General features: G+C 42.8%; 1 protein-coding gene across 1 annotated transcript in view; it reads right to left on the reverse strand.

Annotated features, from left to right (window-relative positions):
- Nucleotides 1-687: 687 nt before the first annotated feature.
- The window catches only part of LOC130485149 (cystathionine beta-synthase-like protein), a 29,611-nt gene continuing 7,295 nt past the window's right edge, over nt 688-23,003 (reverse strand). Inside the window, exons 8-15 of the mRNA XM_056858264.1 lie at nt 22,173-22,298; nt 20,260-20,344; nt 18,754-18,859; nt 16,969-17,046; nt 15,294-15,428; nt 6,480-6,588; nt 1,764-1,848; nt 688-819 (exon numbers count right to left, since the gene is read on the reverse strand). Of these exons, the coding sequence (XP_056714242.1) occupies nt 710-819; nt 1,764-1,848; nt 6,480-6,588; nt 15,294-15,428; nt 16,969-17,046; nt 18,754-18,859; nt 20,260-20,344; nt 22,173-22,298 (834 nt within the window). The 3' untranslated portion in view covers nt 688-709. The remainder of the gene's footprint in view (nt 820-1,763; nt 1,849-6,479; nt 6,589-15,293; nt 15,429-16,968; nt 17,047-18,753; nt 18,860-20,259; nt 20,345-22,172; nt 22,299-23,003) is intronic.

Raw genomic sequence — 23,003 nt, forward strand, 5'->3', positions numbered from 1 at the left:
AGGATTTAGCAGCTGTCACAGAAAACAACATGTTTGCAGAGTGCCCTATTGAACGGGCAAAATAATTTCCCACTCTGCTACTCTCCTCCTTGGCACCTGAGCAAGCGCAAATGCAGGTTTCTCACATATAAGGGAAGGTCATATTTAGACTTGGCTGTATGTTATGTCCACAGTGCAGAAGATGATCAGTAAACCTGACATCTGTCAAACTGGAATAGTAATAAGGCATCTTAGACTGCTTCTGTGCCTCCAATGGGTGTAACACCAAGGAAGTGATACCTGGGAGGACCAGTTGCAATATGGGCTGCATCTATGAAAATGGGAACAGGATGTCTTGGGAGGACCCCATGCACCACCCTAGATCTCAACAGGAACAGGATCACACCAGCTGTTATGCATATCTGAGGTCTAGATCCTCTAGCATTTTCAGACAAATGAAGCCTATTCTAAAGAGAAATGTAAACCCTCACCAACACTCTACAGACACAAGGACTACCAGATATTTGTGTCTAACATTCAATGTGCTCATTACATTCTTATGAAGTCTTAGTTACGACAAATATCCAGGTAATAAATTTCAGTCTAGTCTTCAGACCAAAACAGAAATTTTAAGATTGTTCGAATAAAAATGGAGAAGAAAAATGAGACTTAAAAAAAAACACCACCCCACTAAAAGCCAATGAGGCAGCTGCCAAAGTGCTTCCTGAATTCAAATAGCCTTCCTTTGCCGTTCCCGGGCAGTCACAAAGTTAAGCAAATCGATCGCTGTAACAACACCAAATACCATTTGCCTTTTACTGGATTTGCCATCACTGTGATCTAGAGGAAGGAAGAATAGGACAAACATGACTTTTCCGTCTCAACATATTCAGATTTTAAACTACTACTTCAAAATCAGACGCAGTATTTTAGATAAAAGTGAATTACCCATAGGGTCAGCAAAGGTATCAACGCTGGTACACTTTGCTTCCTTGTTCTGGCACTGGCTGGCTGTGTTATTGGCAGGACTATATTAGCATTCAAAAGTAAACCTCTCTGGAGATCCCCCTGCATCAAGCCATGGGCCTTCTTGACAGAGGGGTGAAAAGGGCATGGAGACTGAAACAGGAACACTGCCACATCATAAGGGCTATTGGCATGGCCCTTTCTCCTTAGAGTTAGCCCAACATTGTGCAGTTTTATTAATGTTATCCTGACTTGTATGGCTGTCCATCATTTTCCTTTTAGATAGTGCCTGTTCAGCTACTGAGGCACCAACCTTTGTTCCCTCCACAACTGCTGAAGCACCAACATGAGATTGGGCTGCAAGATTAAAAAGAAAACACCTTATGAGAGATAACTGGGCACCCAAAGACCAGCAAGGAAAAAGAAAATGCAACTGAGGTAGAATTCAGAATGGAGTCTCTTCTAATGATAAGCCATAGACTCAGATAGTACCCAATACATGTAACAATAGCTGAATTTGAATCAATGCCAATGTTGTGGTTACATAGAGGTCTTGGTTTAAACCCATAGAGACTTTAGCAATGATAAAATGTGCTTTTTTAGCACTGCCCCTGGATGAATTTTGTTGCATTGCTAATTAAATATTTATTACTGGAATATATTACTGTTCTGTCTTCTAATCCACTCTAGCCACATATATTGGACTAGAGAAGCTGGATGCCAGCCAACTATGATGCTGCTCTCGAATTCCTAGGAACTGTGCCTTAGGAACATGAGCTGATTGGGTAGAAAGCAGTTCAGGACAAACTTATACTTACACTGAATCTGATTATGTACCACCAGAGCAAAGTGGTCTATTTCCAAGATATGAGACAGCTTCCCCAAGTTGTCTTGCAGATGAATCTGCAAAGAAAAGGTTCGAGAAACCAAATACCTGGCTTTATAACAAATGTATTATGTAGGTAAACACCCTAATTCTTATTCCACATAACACTTCTCCCACAAGGCTTTTGAGTACTGTTTGTGATAGTGAAGCATCTTGTAACAGTGAGGTGGTAGGAGTAGCAGGGTCCTGTTAAATGCTACTGTTTTAAATAAAAGTGAAATGAAAAAGAAGAGACTTTCAAGATACAGTAATTTTTAAAATGATGGCATTTAAGTGTTCTCCATCTGATACACAGTAATTCAAAAGTACAGGCATCTAATAACAACTAATTTTCCAGCTTTGCCAGTATGAGCTAGAATGAGGTATTTAAGAACAGATACACAAAATAAGAGGGGCAGGAAGAGCCACATAAAAGCCAATCAGTAAAGAAAAGCAAAGATCTATATTCTAGGAATAACTATTTTTCTGCAGAGATATGGTCTCTAAGCTGTTTTTCTTTTAAAGCTCATATTCAAATATGTCTCCATCTATACTGTATCGATATATCTAATTCTTAACATGTCCCCATCTATGGATACTTAAATCTAGAGACTAGAACGATCAACAGACAAGTCAGATCTCTCTACAAACCTGAGAAAAGTCCCTGGTTTACAGAAAAATCTGGAAAAAATACACTGGATGATTTAACCTCCCTCCTCCAAATGATAGATGCTCTGTGAGATCTCAGTGACTATTGTGGGGATTGATAGGTAACCGCAGCAATATTGCCAGCTTTCATGTCTTGGTTTCTGTCAGTAAAAGGTGTGTGTGTGTGTGGGGGTGAGCTCTTTCTAGACTGTTCCCCTCTGCCCTAGAGAGAGGACTCCTCAAGGGTAGGCCCAGCAGCAACCACCTGGTGTCTTGCTACTATTTGACAGCAGCCACTGCCCAACAGTCAGTGTGGTATAGTGGTAAGAGAATCAGACCAGGATCTGGGAGACCCACTCTGCCATGAGTTGGTGACCTTGGGCCAGTCACTCACTCTCAGCATAACCTACCTCACATGGATGTTCTGAGAATAATATGGAAGAGAGGAGAACGATATAAGCTGCTTTGGGTCCCAATTGAGGAGAAAGGCAAGGTGTAAACAAAACAAATAAATAAAAAGTAAAGCTGAAGACAAAGGGATCATGAAAAGTTGGTGGGTGGGAAGGAGAGAAGAAAGCAGGAAAAGAGGATATGGGGGCTGCCAGGAGAAGGGAAAGAGGAAGTAGGGCAGGCGGGGGGGGGGTGTACAGGGGAAAATGAAAAGCCCTCTGCAAGTCCTTGTGAGTTCTCTGCTTATATTATATATTTAGAGACAAGCCAAGTGTAAGGGGTCAATAATGGTCTTTTTTGTTTTACTGAAACTTGTGCTTTCCAGTAAGACCAAACTGAATCAATTTTAAGTATACCCAATTATTTTCTTGTTCAAACAATAGGGCATTCAGGACTTTCTCTTTCAATGGCAGAATGTCTAAGGTAGTCAAATACAAGAGTTTCTTAAAGAATGTGATTTCACCACCTCTCTGTAGGGTACAGCAGCATTCCTAATTAAAGAGGATGGATGACTGACAGAAATTCTGGGTATTCAATAAACCAGTGGGATAAAAAGTGGGTACCCAGACTACAATATTTATCATGGCAAGGAAAGAAGGAAATACTCAGAAAGGGGACAGAAACCCAGAAGAATTAGTAGCAATAGCCAGGGCTGTTTATACACTGTGTTATGCCATACTGTATGTTTTAAAAGTAATAATACACATCAAAATTATACACTAGGAGTACCCAAATGTTCTCTTAAAGTGAGTTGTGCAAACTGCATAAAAAGAAGCAAATTTAGCCACAGCAGCTTATTTTGTATAATTTACTCTGGTCAGCAAGTGTGTATGAGTGGGTTGGTTCCTATTCAGCCCCCATTCCCAGGCTTCGTAGGTTTCATCAGGTATTGTCTGAATACTCTGAAGCTTCTCTTGGAAGCCTGAAGAACTAAAAACACAGGGTAGAGGCCGGCGTATATTAAGACAAAGGCAGTGCGAAGAGACTGGATTCCCACTAGCTTTGCAACTGTGATCCAACCATGATGAGACACACAGCCAAATTAAAAGCTGTGCCAACGGTCAGTCTTGCTCTCCCTTTCTCCTCTATTCGTTTATTTTCATTGCATATTGACTGATCACATTAATTGTGTAATTATTGCTGTATTTAATGGGCAGTTTTTAATACATTTCGTGAGCCACAAGCGAGAAAGGAAGGCTATAGATATGATTAAACAAAGTATAAAAGTGCTCCAAGGATTGGGGGGGAGGGGGAAGTTCCTTGGTAGCATCACAATGAACGAGCCAATGAGCACCTCATGAGGCTGCCTTTTGCTTCAAATGAGTAAAACTGTTTTTTCCCCTCAGAACTTGACACTGGAGAGAAAGTCACATCTGGATAGGGCTCAGCAAGAGCACTACCTGTCCACTGTGTTGGTGTGCACAAGGGTGAGGGGAGATTTTTGCTGATTCTTCCCCCCCTGCACCTGACCTGATTCCCTCCAAACTATTCCTGAACATTCCCCCCATCTCCCATTTGCAGCACAGGGGAGAGAGGCATTTTGGGCTGCACCAGGAGAAGAAGTGATCCTTCTGCAGATGGAAATTCTTCCAGCTGCAGAAATTTTAGGCAGCATCCAGCCCCTTGTCTTTCCCCTTTTCTCGAAATGAAAAGAGATTCTGATTATGCTGAATTTGTACCCAAGTCTGCCAAGACAGTATCCATCTTTACGGTATTTCCCAGCCTGAGCTAGCTCTTTTGCCTTTCGCAGGTGCAGAGTGCTCTCCCCACATAACAGTCCTTCTCAAGGACATGTTCCCAGGCAGCCTTAATTCGATCATGCTCTGCAGCTGAGAATCTCATTCGCTCATTCCCTGGAAGGTTCCATGAAGACAGCCCTATGATTGGTTGTGGAGGGCCAGCAGGTTATGGCTAGCTTTTCCCATAAGAATAGCTAATGAGAAGAACAGTTTAGCCCCTTTTTTCCCCTTTTCCCCTCCTTGCTGCCAGAAAGACACTCATATTAAATTCTGGAGACTTTATGCCTCAAGAACCAACTTCACTGTGTAGAACTTCAGTAAGTAGTCAGTCAGTTAGCTTTGGTGTTTTTCTATGCATCCTGTCATCACTGAACTGTATGCCTTGTTTTAATATATTTTTCTAAATTTCTCCAATAAAGCTCTTTTTAGCTTTTCATGGGGTAAGATTACTGGTGCCAACCAGGTGAGCTTGGTTACACTACCGTACAGCAGCTGGCCGGCCGCTACAAAGTCCCAGTTTCACGTGTGTATGGTAGAAGGGCAGAAGTAACCCAGCCCTGGCTTGAGCCATAAAAATGAGTGCACCAGGCAAGGCTTGCGTATTTTGTCCAGAGGCAAGTAGCAGGCGTCTCAAGCCTGGCTGCGTAATGCTTGAGCCAGCTTCCTTGGTTCCACTCCCCCTTCTGCTGTTAACCAGGAACTGTGGCTCGGCTATTGGAGCAGGCAGCCTCCAGCCACTGTTTCCCTCAAGCATGAGAACCCCTCCATGCATATGGCTCAGCGGCATTTGCTACTTGCCACCACAATACGGTTTCTGACCACCTGCGGCAAAGAAACACCAAGCAAGAAAGGAGAGAAGCTGCGCTGCTTAATTAGGCATTCGTTGCTCAATTACGCACCAGACTATACATTTTGCATGATGACTCAATTGAGAGCTGGGAAAGAAAGAATGGATTTAACGTGTACACAAAGCACAAGCATCTCATATCCTGATGATATGCAGTGATCAGACATATATGTTGTTTGCAGAATTAAGTGTTAAAGAACCTTTGCTACAGAGTTAGTGTGATGCAAAAGAGGGATTTTCTCTGTTAAAGTGTTTTTAAAGTGTTTTGTTTTTAAGTTCTCTTAAGGCTCTTGTAATTCAAAACAGAAATCAATAGCTGTGATATTTCACTCACTTCCTGCCCCAGCAAACAACGACTATTTGGTTACAATTATATTTTTCAAAGAACTGATTTCTGCCATGTACTGCCAAAAAATGTAGGGAGAAGATTTTGTCAAGGCCACCAGTGCCTCTGAGTTTTATTTTGCTGCCAGTTATACTATGCAACACTGTGTGTGTGTGCCTGGACTATGGTCAAGACTCTGGATTCAGCAGTGCTAATACGGCTTTGCAGAGCTTGGCAACCATTGCCAGAATCTCCAGAAAATCATTATGATTACAGGCTATTAAACACCACATGGCAAGAGGAATCAGTGGCTGCAAGTCTCAGAGACTCTGAGACCAAAATTAAAAATGGCAGCAGCAAATGCAGCTTCTAGTCAAAGCCAGCTGCCATCATCACTCCAGCATCTTGGTGCTGAGCCTGCAGCCCCTCTTGGACTTGGACTGTGCCGTCACCGACCGACCACTCTCCCATATTCCATTGTGAGGAAATACCTAAAGGCATGGTCAGAAGGGTGTAATGGCTTTACATTACGTAATGCATTTTAGTCAAACAAGTTGTACATCCTTATTCTAAAAACAGGGACTATTTTAAAGCTAAGTTTCCAGAAAGTTCACAGATATTGAAAGGAAAGAAGCAAGAGACACCACAAGGCATAGCTACCTTTTTGAATTGTTTGTAGATTATTTTACTGACTTGGTCTGATGGCTGCACTTTACCAGCAAGCACTGAAGAAAGCATGTTGCCAAGGGTAACCATGCCCAAAATAACACTAAAAGGGAGAGAAGAAATACATGTCAGATGAGATTTGCTAAGTGAATTGTAAGCTTTTCCTTTTGCTTCATACTTTAGTAGGGTTGCCAACTTCCAGGTACTAGCTGGAGAACTCCTGCTATTACAACTGACTTCCAGCCGATAGAGATCAGTTCACCTGGAAAAAATGGCCGCTTCGTCAATTGGACTCTATGGCATTGAAGTCCCTCCCCTCCCCAAACCTCGCCCTCCTCAGGTTCTGCCCCAAAAACCTCCTGCTGGAGGTGAAAAGGGACCTGGCAACCTTATACTTTAGGACAGCTTTTTCAGACACTCCCCTCTCATCTTGAATTCAATAAATCCTTAACTGTAAGCTACATATCAAACATTGTACACATTTAGGGTTGTGATGTTCCACTGCCAGATGCCTCTTGGAAGAATGTGCAGGAGCCCTCAGCTATTAATCCAAACAGCTTTATTCACATAGACGTTCACACACGACTGGGGAGGCAATCATCTAAATTGCCAAGAAGGACTCTCGCCCTCCACACTCTAAGGAGCTAAATATATCCCCATCAGATGGGAAGCAAATTCCTTAAAGATATACACACATCACATCTCCCCTCCCGAAAATACAAAAAGATCCAGTATTACCAATACCAATAAAACCACATATCATATACATCAGATACTTATCAACACTAAAATTATGGCGTGTGTCTCTCTGGGGAGAATACACGCCTACCATATGATGATATACATCTAGGAATCCTTTCTGCCCTCTGTGAACTATTGAATTCCTGATTTTCTTCTTCTGTCACCTGATTACTATTATTCACCTCCTGACTGTTCAGCTCTTCCAATGTCTTGTTATCCACCCCTAGATTACATCTCTCATACTTCTTTTGTTCTTCTCCCATCTCCTTTTGGGAACATCTTAGATGGATTCTGTTACGCCAACAGATGTTTCCATCAGAAGTCTGGAGCCTATATGTCCGAGGTCGCTGGCACTGCTCTATTACCACAGCGGGATGCCATTGCCTATTTCCCTCTACCCACACTTCATCTCCTTCTTTCAGGGGTCTAAGCGACTTTGCTGTTTGGTCATGGAAAAACTTCTGTGTATCCTGAACTTCCTGCAAGGCCTCCCTTACTCCACTTGGTATTTTAGGACGTAGTATTTGATAAGATGCTGGTAGCTTGCTCCTCAGCATTCTACCCATCAACATTTCTGCTGGGGAGTACTTCATTCTTGTTACAGGGGTATTACGAAATTCCAATAATGCTAAATATACATCCTTCTTTAAGTATTCTACCTTCCTCATTAGCTGTTTGATGGACCCTATAGCCCTCTCTGCCATCCCATTTGATCTAGGGTAGCCGGGACTACTTAGACACTGCTCAAACCCCCACTCATGAGCAAATTGTCTAAATTCCCTACTAGTAAATGGCATGTTGTCGCTTACTACCTTCCTTGGAATGCCATGACGTGCAAATATATTTTTAAGTCTAAGAATCACTGTAGCTGCAGTTTTATCTGGCAACGTCACTATCTCTGGATACTTTGAGTAATAGTCCACTACCATAAGAAATGAGGAGGACTGATAATCAAAAATTACAAATCTGGCACACACCGGGCAACTCCTGACCAATCGTTCAATATCGGCATACATGCCTGGCCAGTACATTAGTCCCTTTGCCCGTGCCTTTGTTCGCTGGATCCCTTGATGTGGTTCATGAAGTTGAGATAACACACTCTGTCTTTCAGCAACGGGGATAAATAACCTCTCGCCCACATACAATATACCATCCTCAATGCGCAATACATCCTTAATAGCCTAAAACGATTTTATAGACAGAGGAACATCTTTATAATACTGTGGCCAGCCTGATTTTACACAATTTATTACCATCTGAAGATGTTCATCTCGCATAGTGGCTTCCTGCATAGTCTTTAACCCTACAGGACAAGTCTCCAATGTCTCCACTTCATGTACAACCTTTTCTTCATGTATCTGCTCCTCCTCTCTTGTGGAAGAGTCCACTACAGCCCTTGATAAAGTATTAGCTAAGTACATATGTTTTCCTGGAATATATAGTACACTAAGCTGGTACCGCTGTAATTGTAAAAGCATGCGCTGCAGGCGAGAAGGGGCAGCACCAATTGATTTTTTAAAAATTATCTCCAACGGCTTGTGATCAGTTTGCACCAAAACAGTTTTGCCATATACATATTGATGGAACTTTCACATGGCGTAGACTACAGCTAAAAGCTCCTTTTCTATTTGTGCATAGTTTTGTTCTGCTGATGTAAGGGATCTCGAAGCATAAGAAACAGGTTTATCCTCTTGAATCAAACAGGCTCCCAGGCCATCTTTTGATGCATCTGCTTGAATGGTCACTGCTTTTCCTATGTCAAAATACTGGAGAACTGGTGCTTGGCACAGCTGTTGTTTAATAGTATCAAAAGCCCTCTGATGTTCTGGCATCCATTGAAAGCAACTATCCTTCTTTAGAAGACCCCGTAAGGGCGCTGTTAACTCAGCCTCCCTTGGAATGTATTTTGATGGGTACTGTACCATTCCAAGAAATCGGAGCATGTCTTGCCTATTTTTAGGGGAGGGCATTTCTCTTATAACCCTGATCTTATCTTCATCTATGGTAATGCCCTCAGCAGTCACCACATGTCCCATATATTTCAGAGTCCACCTTAAATTGTATTTTTTCCTTATTAAATCTAACATTATTAGCCCTTGCTGTTTCCATAACCTGATGGAGGATTTGATCATGTTCTTCCACGGTCCCTGCTGCTATGATCATGTCATCTGCAATCATGAACACTCCTTCTATATGACCAAAAACCTCATGATTTTTTTGTTGGAAAACTTCACTAGATGATGCCAAGCCAAATGGCAAACGATTAAAACAGTATCTCCCCCATGGTGTATTGAACGTACACAATAATGCTGAAGGTTTATCTAATTTTACTTGCCAATACCCATCCTTTTCATCTATTATTGTAAAGATCTTCTTTCCTGCTAGTTGAGCCAGGACTTCTTCCACTGTGGGGATAGTATAATACTGTCTACGAACTGCTTTGTTCAAATCACGAGGATCTAGGCACATACGCAACTTCCCATTTTTTTCTGTTATAACCAGACTATTTACTCAGTCTGTGGGACACACCACCTTAGATAACACTCCTGTCTCCTCCAATTCGGCCAACATGTCCTTTAATCTATTCAGTATTGTAAATGGTATCTTCCAGCAACCATGAACAACTGGGGGGACAGCTGAGTCTATATATATGTGGTGGGGTCCTTCAAATTCTCCTAGACCTTCAAAAACATCACTATACATTGATAACACTTGTTCACAAGTCAGCTGCTCTGACTGTACGGCATCTATCTTACGCACCAGATTCAATGCTTCACATGCTTCCCTCCCCAACAGTGGAAGTGGTGAAACATCTGTGACATAGAACATTAAATCAGGTTTACATCGTTGTGTCAAACATGTCAAAACAATGGTGCCTATGATGTTTATGCGTGCCCCACCATAAGCTGTCAACACAGCCTTGCTGCTAGATAGTATCTTCTGACCAGGCAGGACATTGAATATGTTAACTGGCAAAATATTTGCCTCAGCATCTGTGTCTAGCTTAAACTTCACTTTAAGTCCTTTCAAAATCACATCAGCATACCACCCAGGTGCTTTCGTTTGATCATATACAGTGTTACATGACAAAGCTCCTATAAACAAATTATGCACATCTGCCTTTTGGTGTTGAAAGTTCTGAATCCGACTGCCCCTTGATGTTTTACATAGCTTCGCAATGTGGTTTTTTCTTCCACATTTGTAGCACGTCTTACCAAAAGCAGGGCAGTTTTGAAACTTGTGCACTGTGCCACAATAGGAGCAGTTCTTATCTCTAACAACGCTAACTTCTGTTTCAGGGTGTGTCTGTTGTCGTCTCACCACTTGCAAAGAAATTTCCTCAGGTTGCATATTTGCCGTCGGCGACTCACAAGGCTGCTTTGCAGTATTTATCATTGTTTGTAATTGAGAAGCAAGTGCTTCAGTAACTTGGCAAAGTTCCACAGCCTTTTTCAGGGTCAAGTCATTATCTTTCAGGAGTTTTGCTTTAAGTCCTTCAGGCGCACTGAATACTAATTTATCTCTTATCAACTCCTGTGAGGCAGAGCCAAACTCACAGCTGGCAGCCTTTAATTTGAGGTCTGTTACAAACTTACAGATTCATTTTGAACTCAGCTGTGGCTCCAAAAGCAATAGCGTTCAAAGATTACATTCTTCCAAGGCGTACAATAATTCTTAAATTCCACGAGGACATCATCCAACTTTTCTGGCTGTCCATTCTCAAAAACAAACGTATTGTAAACTTTTACAGCTTCTTCGCCAATCACATGCAACAGTATAGCAATTTGTCTCTTATCCGAAGCATTATCAGTGGCACTGGCAATTAAATACAACTGAAAAGCCTGCTCCCAAGCTCTCCAATTTTCTGCAAGATTACCAGTCAGCAGAAGTGGAGGTGGAGGTCGTAATTGGTCCATATTTCTGACACCGTGTGATGTTCCACTGCCAGACGCCTCTTGGAAGAATGTGCAGGAGCCCTCAGCTATTAATCCAAACAGCTTTATTCACATAGACGTTCACACACGACTGGGGAGGCAGACATATCATCTAAATTGCCAAGAAGGACTCCCGCCCTCCATACTCTAAGGAGCTAAATACATCCCCATCAGATGGGAAGCAAACTCCTTGAAGATATACACACATCACAAGGGTTGCCAGACCACCGCTGGGAGTGAGGGATCCTCCACTTTGGGCTCCCTCCCCTGGCGCTGTTCAGCTGGTCTTACCAGGCAAAAATTAGGCTTTTTCGTTGGTGCAATGATGTCACTTTTAGAAGTGATGTCATCACATCATGGTTATGTGGGAGACATGCTGGTATTTGGGGAAAACTCTATGATAAAAAACAGCTTTTACCACAGAGTTTTTGCCCAAATGCCAGAGTGTCTCCCACATTGTCATGATGTGATGACATCACTTCCAAAAGTGACATCACCCTGCTGATGATGTTGAGGCCTAGGCCTAGTTTTTGCCTGGTAAGACCCGCACCCCCACACCATCCTCCGTTGGTTGATGGGCTCCCTGGAAACCCTATACACATTGTATTTGTAAAAAGCCATTTTGGGAGGAGGGAATATAAAGTGAAGTGTCAGGGGAAGGAATGGAGCAACTACAGTGACATCCTAAGCTAAATTACACCTCTCTAAGTCAATGGCTTTAGAAGGTTGTAGCTCAGTTTAGGAATGCACAGCATGCCATTTCCTTGCTGCAGACTGGCCCTGCCCACTCCCCTCCCAAAAAACACAGTGGATTGAGTCTATTTTTATCATCATAATTAATTTGTGAGTCACTTTTGGTTAACAAAGGAACTTACATTAGTATTTTGTCTTGCTAAACTGTCCTTTTTAGTCCAGGCATAACCAACTATTGCTCCAAATGCAGGAGAGAAGTAATTTTTTTAGTAACATGAACAATTTACTGCAATTAGTGAAAGTTGAAAGCTAAATAACATTTCTTTATCATCCATTTCCCCAGTTTTCCCATTCTATACAATTTGGATAGTTTGCATTAGAGGATGCTGTTCTCTTATATCAGCACTGCTGTTACTGCAGTGGAACCTTCTTTAGCCAACTGTATATTAACTGGGATGAACGGTTGACGCTGAGCCGTGCCCTGGTCTGACCTGCCTGAAAGACAGACCTGCCTGCTGCCCTCTTGCCTACCTGACTAGTTTCATAGCTAGGTGCAATTTGGGCTCAGTTAATTCTTTTATGGATCATCTCATGAAGGAGTTTGGTCTTTAGGAGGTAATAAACTATGTTATAATTTTAAGGTTAGATTTTAAAAGCTACAACTACAACCTCACCTTTCTTTTACACAAAAGGAAGCATCATGACAATATCTAGGGACTTTTTAAAAATAAAAAATGTAAATTGTGGGAGGTCTGTGTACAAGTCAGGGCCTGATAAGACTTCAAATCAACTTCAGGCAGTTTTCTGTGCTGGGCCTTTTTTTAGAGATGGAGATGCAAAACCAAGCTCAGAGCAAGAGGTTCAGACCAGCTTTTGAAAGGGCAATTTCCTTTGGAGGAGAAAATCACAAAGGTTCATAGTGTCCTTGTAAGTAAGAAAACCTACATTTCCATACTTTTGAAAGTACATCCAACAGCATGCACTGACAATGGCAGTTCGAAAAAGAGAGAGGGGGAGAGGTCATGGCTCACAGGTAGAGCTTCTTTAGTTGGTACAGAATGCTATATCCAGGACGTTGACTGGTGTGGGTTGTAGGGACCATATAACATTGGGCCCACCTACACTGGCGTCCAATTTGTTTCTGGGCAAATTTCAAGGTGGTGGTCTTGACCTTCAAAGCCCTATATGGTTAGGGACCAACATACCTGAAGGACCGCCTAATCCCTTATAAACATGCCTGACCATTACGGCTTTCTTTGGAGGCCCTGCTTCTGGTGCTCCCACCTTCTGAGATTAGGAGGGTGGCAATCCAGGAGAGGGCCTTCTTGGTCATGGCTAAGGTTTCCAGCTTTGTTGGGAAATTGCTGGAGATTTTGGGGGGGAAGCCTGGGGAGGGTGGGGCTTGGGGAGGGGAGGGACGTCAGTGGGGGGTATAATGCCATAGAGCCTACCTTCCAATGCAGCCATTTTCTCCAAGCGAACCTATCTCTGTAACCCAGAGACCAGTTGTAATTCTGGGAGATCTCCAGTCACTACCTGTAAACTAGGGTTGCCAGGTCCCTCCTGGCAACTGGTACAGGGGGCGGTGATCAGCGTCTGTGTATGCTGTGGAAGCGCCAGCATTGCACCAGGGGGACACTCTAGCACTTGCCCCTGAGGAAAGTGCCAGACCATCCCCCAGTGCAATGCTGAAGCTACCACGTCGCGCTGGAAGTGACATTATCACACATGGAAGCTGATTGCTCCTCACCCATTCGGCGGGCCTGCTTCCGCCCACTGAACAGCTGAGTGTTGGTAGGCACAGGCAGGAATCGCTGGGAGATTGGCAGCCATTAGGGGGTACCTGGGAACCCTACTTGAAACTGGCAACTCTAATCATGGCACCAAAGCTCTAGAACTCTCTCCCCAGGGAGATTTGTCTGTTCCCTTCTGGTGCTATCTTCCGCCAGCGAATTAAGACTTTTTTTTGTTTCATTTGGCATTCCCTCAATGATTCCTCCTCCCTAACCAATGGTTTATCTTCTGTATGTATTTTAACAGTTTTATATGTATTTTAATTCTGTTTTTAAATTCTTTTAAAAGTTGTTTTAAGGAGGTATGATTGGGATGTGGGTTTATTTTAATGGTATTATAATGTATTTTATCATGTATGTTTTAATTTGTTAGCTCTCTTGGCAGCCCTTGTAAGGGCAGAAAGGTGGAATATAAATTTTGTAAATAAAACAAACAAACAAATCCCTGGCATCTTCTGGAGCAAGTAGGAGGTGATACAGAAAGACTCTGAGTGGTCACGGCCAGTCAGACTAGGCAATACGGACCGTGGTAGCCCAAAGGACTGGCTCAGTGTTAGGCAGCTACATTTATTCAAAGCATCACCGGTCAGGACCTAGACTTATGAACCAAATGCAACAGAAAGCAAAGCTCATCGCCCAGCCTCCTACTCAGGCAGACCCAACAAGCTCCTTGCTCTCACTCAGAAGTGTCATAACCCCTATGTATTCCTTGTGGCTGGAGGCAAACCAGGTTTTGAAGGCTTCTAGGACCCCTTTAATCTGCCTCGACCATAGGCATTAGCCAGCAGTTCTACCCTGCCTTAGGAAAGCACCCGTTCTACTCTTTGCACCACCACCTGGCCATTTGTGAGCACTTGACCCCGTGGTAATCCCATAAACAACATCCACAGGCGAGTAGTCCAAAAGAGAGTTGATTTATTAGAAAACCTACAGGTATACAGAGCTAACAGGTAAATTGGCACGAATGAGAACTAAAGGCATGGCTAAAGGCCTATATGGAAGAGCATTGGTCATATCAGATAGTGATGGCAGCCATGGCAAACCCCCCCCCCCCATGAGAGCAGTTCCCACAGAGGAAAGGAATTTGGCAGTTACCAGGCTTGGCCTTGGAACGCACCTGGCGGAATCATAACACACACAGTCTGGCTGTCTCAGCAGAGAGCAGACACCATTATAGTTTGGGCAAAGAATGAGGAAAGAGCATCATTCCAGATATGGCTATTTACATACTGCTTTTCAGGCCACCCACCAGAGTTAATTAAGATGGACATCTATGAATAGTGCAAGGAGGGGGTTTCAAATGTGGTGGGTAGGGTTGCCAACCTCCAGTGGCACGTGGAGATCTCCCACTATTACAATTGATCTCCAGTTGACCAAGGGCAGTTCCCCTGGAGAGAATGGCAGTTTTGGAGGGTAGGGCTCTATGGCATTACATCCTGCTGAGGCCCCTCCCCTCCACAACCCCCACCCTCCCCAGGATCCACCCACAAAATCTCCAAGTATTTCCCAACCCAGAGCTGGCAACCCTAGTGGTGGGTCCTGCTTGAGCAAAGCAAAGGACAGGAAATGCCACTGAATGATGTATGCGTGTAGGTAAGAGTCCTTTAAAATGTGGAGGAAGGAACAATATTGAAGTCTGTACATACCCAGATTCATCAACAACAGGAACCTGGTCAAATCCCTTTTCACGAAGTATTTCAATGGTCTTTTCACAGGTGACACTTGGTAGTACTGTTAGGGGGGCAGAGAGGCATAATTCTTGAACTTTCAAGTGCCACCACCTGGGAGAAAAACAAGTACCATAAATTCACTTTACAAACATATTTTATAGCAAGCAATTGAGGCACTAAGAGTCACAACTTCATTCTTTGTAAATATAAGCTTGTCCCAACAAGCCAATGTGGTCAAATACCATATTCTTTTCCTTGTGAACTGAAAACCAGAAAAGGTCATGTTAGGTATTCTGGCATGTTGCTCATTTTCAGATTAAATGTTAGGGACACTCACTGTATTTTTTCACCATAGTCTGCAAGCACCCCTTTCACATCACTGGCAGCTGGGCAACTGATATGGGATATGTCATCTGTACAGTTTACTTTGCATTGTCAGCATAACATACTGACATGTGGGAACATAGTGCATTTTTTAAGGATGCTGCTCACATTTCCAAGTGTGCAGGCAACTATCATACAGACTAATCCTCAACGGAGCCTTCCTCAAATCCTGATGAAGTGAAAGGGTAAGAATTATAGCATTTTCTATTTTAATTCCCCTTTCCTCATTGGCTCAGAACACTTTCCCACAATTTCCCACTTTCCAGTGTTCTACTTCACAACCTATGGGGCTGCCTCTCAGGACTTATACCATGTTGAAGTATGCACAAAAAGTCCAGCACTGACCCTTTTAGACATGCTTCTAAGGACAAAAATCTGACAATTGCTCTTAAATTCATACATTGTCCCTTCAGGGCAGACTGACCCATGCACCTTCAGGGTCAGTTGTGTCTTCTAAGAGAGTTTTTAAAAAAATAATGCAAGATCACCTCTCAGACAAACCCTAGTATAACAAAATTGCTGGTATCTATTTTAAGTGTCAGTAGAGCTTATATAAGAAAAGGAAAGTGGTATTTTACTCGAATGCACAATACCTCCCTGGAATGTGATAACCAATTATGGATACTTAATGGCTTTCTGAGTTCAATGGGGCATTTGGACGCTGTGGTCCACAAACTGTCATTATCTCCTTTCTCTTTTTCATACCATTTAATATAGCCAGGTTCCAATAATCCACACAAAACAAGCCAGGGCACAAATACCCTCTATTTCAGAAGGGTTTTGGAGATGGAATTATAGCTTAAAAGAGAAGGATATATATAAGCAGTACCTAAAGACAGTCAGTGTGTTGTAATGAATTTGGATTTAGGTATAGATTCTTTCAAGTTACTACTTGTTATAAATATAAATGATTATACATATTGGGGAAATAGCTAACATAGCAGAAATGTGAGTATTGCGGGGGGAGATAAAGCTTGATGCACAAGACCCTCATTAAAACTGTGTAACATAATAAACAAGTAAAAGGCCAACATGTTGTATGACTGTGGAAGATGTTTGTGTGTGTAGAGAAATCTACTTTTGTTTAACAGCAATCTGTATCATGCAAAATTTGTACTGAACATGCTTTCAGATATAAACATATGATCCACATAAGCTTTCCTAAGTAATAAATAGAGCAAATATTATGAAGAATAACATAAGAGGGGATTTTGGAACAAGTGGCCTTTTCACAAATACATTTTACTAAAAGACAGCATGAACTCACCAGGGTTTGTTAATAATGTCATCTTCTTCTGTCATGAAACCTTTCTGAGTCATCCATTTGTCACTCAAGAACTTGGACCTGGAAACCACCAAGAAACTAAATAAATCACAAGCACCAATTTAAGTTGCACCTATCCTAAAAGTTAATAAATTATAAAGGATAATATGGAATAAAATGCCATAGTTTGCAAATACAATAAAAAGATTATAAAGAGATGGCCCTTTAGTCAGACCAGCTTTAAAAGTTCACATGAGGTGAATAAAACCAGGGTGATATCTAAGCAGACAAAGCTGTTCAGAAGGCTACTTTCCCCTGGTAAGTAACATGTCTGGGCTAGGATGTAAACAAAAATATCAGAGTGTACATTATGTAGAAAAGTTGAAAAAGAAGAGTCCAGAGGCATTTGTAGAGAGATTTTCTGAGAATGAGGGCAGCTCATAGTGAGGCGGAAGGACACTAAATAAGCAGTGCGAATGAGTGTGTGTGTGTGTGTGTGTGTGTGCGCAGGGGCCATCGCTAGGGCTTCATTCAGGATAGCTCAATCTCAAGTGACCATCTTGGTAAATACCATGATTCATCCATGCTGCTGTTGTAAATACCATATAGGTCCATCCCGCCATGACACCAGCTGGGTACAATCAGGTAGAAAGAGGACTGGTACTGTCATCTACCCAAGTGACACCAAGTCCTTAACTGTTAATGCAGCTGCACAGGATGAGCCCACAGTTAAGCTGCTCCTACACTGCTAGTGTAACATCTGAAGTGCACCTTGATGGTGGAAAGTACCATCAAGTCACTGCTGACTTATGGCGACCCTGTAGGGTTTTCAAGGCAAGAGACGTTCGGAGGTGGTTTGCCACTGCCTGTGTCCGTGTGGGCTGAGAGTTCTGAGAGAATTGTGACTGGCCAAAGGTCACCCAGCAGGCTTCACGTGGAGGAGTGGGGCATCAAACCTGGTTCTCCAGACCAGAGTCTGCCACTTTTAACCGCTGCACCAAACAGGCACCTTAACTAGACATAAATGTGGTGCAATTTTAACCCCTGTTGACACCACAGTGCAGGGGATGATGTCAGGACATTTTATACATTTTTGCCTTCCCTCTGCAAAAAAAGCACTAAAAACCACAAAAAAGCATTCTCAGATTATATTTGAACTCTGCTCCATGTTGGCTGTAAAGGATGGAAACATTATCCACAAGAATATTTCATTCTAATTATATTCAGGATGGGTTTGTGGCAATTTTCCCTCCTTCTAAGAAGGATCTAAAAAATTTAAACCTGAAAAATGTTTGTTCTCTTTGTAGCATTTGACATAACAGAAAAGTATTTATGAAGATATATTTTTGATATGACATTAGTCACACGACTTAGGTAATGGGAGTATTCTGGTCTAGCTGATACTGAACTATTTTGTTTCAAAAGTAAATTATATTAATCCGTATTGACTTTGTAAGAGATGCAGTGGGAAACTAAGAGAAATTACTTTCCAGTGTAGACAAACTACCCCAAAATAAACCATGAGGCTGCATTTTTAATGGTCCATACCCAAGATTTCAGAAGAAGAATGTTCAGTACTGAGGAAAAGAGCTTAATTTTGTCTGCACAGCCAGATCACTAGTTTTAAAAATATAAATTTTAAAAAAATCTGAACCCCAAAACACAAACACTATAGAAAGCTAGCATTTAACATCATGAAACATTTTTTAAAAGACTGAGCCAAAAATATTTCAAACTGAAGCCTGAGTCAGTGCCAGGTTGAAACAGAAATAGAGGACAGTTTCTTACATGTAGTTCCTGACAGAGTCAGGAAGGATGACAACGCAGCGTTGGCCCTCCTCCAGTTGTTGGGCTGCCTTCACAGCCACAGACATGGCGCTGCCTGAGCTGCCACCTGTCAAAACACAGAGGACACGGCCAGACCCCCCACGGAAGCCATTTTGAAAACACAGAAGTGAAAGGAGGAGACCAAAAAAAAAAGACGAGAGAATCTTTGGGACACCTGCTCTAAACACCCCAAGAGAGGGACAGGATGTGGCTGAGGGCAGATTTCTACCCTTATAACTATCAAGAAGGTTATCAAAGTCAGTTGGCCCTGTCTTGCAAACATCAAAATGGAGATTTCCTAGGATTACAATTGATCTCCAGGAAACAGAAATCAGTCCACCTGGAGAAAATGGCTACTTTGGAAAGCGGACTCTATGGCATTATACCTCATTGAAGTCCCTCCCCTTCCCAAACCTTGCTCTCCTCAGGCTCCACCCCCAAAGTCTCCAGGTATTTCCCAACCCAGAGCTGGCAACCCTATTTTCATGTCCTAGGCAGGCCAATCTGAGTGCCCTGAGCCACCAACTGCCTGAGAAGCTCAGGGCTTACTTGCCTACCAATGCAGTGGGAGAAATGGGGGAAGGAATTGCACCATAACCCAGAAGTGATGCTATTTCTGGGTGACACTCTAGGAATCCTTGAAATCTCCATGGTAAAGGCCAAAGAGATTTCTGGGTTCCTAGAACATTGCCCAGAAATGGAATTACTTCTAGATTTTGATACAATCGCACACAGGGGGGCAAGTGAGCCCAGAGCTGGTCAGCTGACCAGCCAAGACGGACGGTGTCCCAGGCTGCCATCTGGGTGGCTTGTTGAGTGGGGTGGCGGCGCTGGGGCTGCCCTTGGCATTCCTCTGCCCTCTGGAACTCCCTGCCTTCTGGCACCCTCAGGCTGAATTACGGGTGGGCTGCCTATGAATTAGGGATGCCAGCCTGCAGCTGGGACCTGGGGATCCCCCCAGAATTATAGCTCATCTCCAAACTACAGCGATCAGTTCCCTTGGAGAAAATGGATGCTTTGGAGGGTGGACTCTGTGGCATTGTACCCCACTGAGGTCCCTGTTCTCTCCAGCCTCAAATCTCCAGGAGTTTCCCAACCTGGATCTGGAAACCCTAACCCCCCCATCGCCTGCTGGTGGCCAGGGGGGACCTGGCAACCCTACCCTGCCTAATAGCAGAAGCACTGCAATATGCGATATACAAATTTTACCTGTGGGAACTGCTGCAACCCTTAGAATGTATATTAGTATTCTGATGGTTGCAGAGATTGCCACAGGAGAGAACCAGGAGCTCCCAACCCACACTTGAAGCTGCTCATGCAGATAGTTGTAGTATAAGATATAGTATAAACTGGCCCCAACAGGAAACACTCCATTATTGTTTTCTCCCCCATTGCCACTGCCTTGGTTACCACCTCTCTATATTAAAAATCCGACTTCTCTAAAAAATCCCCTCAGATGGTGCTTACCACACAGCAGTCCTTCATCTCGGATTAACCTCCGTGCAAATGAAAAAGATTCCTCATCACTGCATTTATACCATTTGTCCACTAGCTAGAAGAAAGGGAAAGGGAGAAAGGGGAATAAAAACATAACGAGATGTGCTAAAGCCATCTCAGTAAAGACATACTCTTTCTCCATTCTACACTGCAGACCGCCAATGCCAATGAAACATAGGGTAGAAGGGAAGAAACTGATTTTAGACTGGAAATGGCCTTCACAATTTCTCTATTCTAGGCCCAGAACGCTAGTTTTCAACTATCTACGTGGGCATACCAGGTTTTGACTCCATTTGTGCTAGAGCCACCATGCCCACTTCAGCCTTTAAAATTATAAACCAAGAAATTGCAAACATTGGCAAAAGGCTTTGCAGCATACAAGACAAATGAGCCGTTTTGTCTGCTGCTCCTTCTTTAGCACAACTGCCCAGGTGGCCTGGGCTTCTTTTCCCATGGGGATTCTCAGCCCTGGCATCACTTTTCTGGAGTTCACAAGAGGCTGCTTGGAAAAGGTGGGAAAGATTCACCTCTACCAGTGTTTTCTATCAGTGTATACAATCCAATCTACCTGTGTCCACTCCCATTCACAAAGCCTTTATACTTGCTCATTTAATTTTGCTGTTAACGTAGGGTTGCCAGCTCTGGGTTGGGAAATACCTGGATATTTTGGGGGTGGAGCCTGAGGAGGGCAGGGTTTGGGGAGGGGTATAATGCCATAGAGCCCACCTTCCAAAGTGGCCATTTTCTCCTGGTGAACTGATCTCTGTCACCAGGAGATCAGTTGTAATCCCAGGAGATCTCCAGCTACCACCTGGAAGTTGGCAACCCTATGTTAACAGGAATGTCTCAGAATTCTGAGTGCCTTGCCTAGATGACGCAAAGCCTTGCACATATTACTAATGCATGTAACAGGAAAAAAGGTCATTGCTTACCCCTGAAAGTGGGGCTTAAAATGAAAGAATTCTTTCTAGGACTTACTGTGAATTGAATCATTTTTTTAAAACAAAGAAAAGGCCTAAAAGGTTCCTAACTATTTTAGGTGCGTATGTCGTTAGATCACAGAAGCTAAGCAGGGTCAGCCCTGGTAAGTATTTGGATGGGAGACCACCAAGGAAGTCCAGGGTTGCTATACAGAGGAAGGCACTGGCAAACCACCTCTGTTAGTCTCTTGCCTTGAAAACCCCCCAAAAGGGGTCGCCATAAGTCGGCTGCGACTTGACAGCACTTTACACACACACATGTATGTAATGGGTGAATAGAAATATTATGGCTAGTATCCAAAGGGCAGTGTGCAATATACTGCACATGCATACAAAGGGTTTTTTTTAGCCCTTCACCACCATAACTGAAGCCTGACACTCTAGAGTGACATTAAATGTGTGTAAGAAACCGCAGCAGGAAAAAGATTTAACTGCTCCAAGCTCCTGCGAGTCATTCAAAGATCATCTTGGTATCCTTCCTCCCCGCTTTTTATACAGCTTGCATAAAGGATTGCCAGTTGTTTCTTCTGCTGGTCAGTGACCGTATTAATAAATTATTAAACTGGTACTTCTAGCTGTCCCTTTAATATCAGTTTGATCTGCAAGCAGTTACCAGGTGTTGTTATTTAACTTCATACAATGAAAATCTTCAACTGCCTCCCATTTCCATTAATTAAGCCTCTGTTGAAGAGAGGGGGCATTTTCCCCCCAGCGTTGGCAACATATAGCACTCCTGTGACCAACCAGAAGAATCTTTTATTGCACTTTCATACACCTTGAGTATTAATTACAACCTCTTTCCACATTTTCCATTTGTCTATTAATTTCCCGTATATTTGGTGTGTCTAGATGACAAGGAACTGCTTGTGACAAGGAACAGCTAATGAAGGAGCCCTGACTTACTGATCTGTCCAGAACTGTAGGGATGAAATCGTATCCAATCCCTTCCACCTCATAAGTTGTCTTGTCTGTGGCGTTCATTCCCTCTGGCTCTGCAAGAATGGATCCTTCAGGATCAACACCTATAATCTGAGAAAAAAGGAGGGGTAGGTTGAGAGCATTCTGCTTTTTTGAGCACAGCTATTAACTTGCTGTTTCACAAAAGACATCCCAAATACTGTCACACATATACTGGAAATATTCCTCCTTGTTCCTTGTCCTGTTCCTTCTGATACCTGTGGAAAAACCCAGAAGGTCATATAATACTTGGCTCTGTGGAAGGTCAAAGAGTATGCCCTGGATCCCATAGAGTCCAATTGCCAAAGCGGCCATTTTCTCCAGGTGAACTGATCTCTCTTGGTTGGAGATCAGCTGTAATAGCAGGAGATCTCCAGCGAGTACCTGGAGGTTGGCAACCCTATCTGTAGTGGCACCTCACCTCTGGGAGTCTCTTTCTCTAAAGGCCTGCCTTGCATTTACTTTCTTTCAGGTATCAGGCCAAAATACATCTTGTAATTAAATTGTCTTACCAGTTTTTAATGGTCTGTTTCTGTTTTATGGATAGTTTTGATGCTTTGATGTTCAATGCCTTGTTTTTTATATTATTATATTTTGATTGTATGCTACCTTGAGAAGGATTCTTAAGAGGTGACATAGAAATATCCTGACGATATAAATAAATCTGCCCACTGTGATCCATTTTCTGACAAGACAGATTAGTGTAGTGTACTTTACATGTGGCTGCATTTGAATATTGTTCAGAAACTTTAATTGGTCTACAATTTTCTTGTTGGG

Source organism: Euleptes europaea, chromosome 12, assembly GCF_029931775.1.
Source record: "Euleptes europaea isolate rEulEur1 chromosome 12, rEulEur1.hap1, whole genome shotgun sequence".
Taxonomy (NCBI): domain Eukaryota; kingdom Metazoa; phylum Chordata; class Lepidosauria; order Squamata; family Sphaerodactylidae; genus Euleptes; species Euleptes europaea.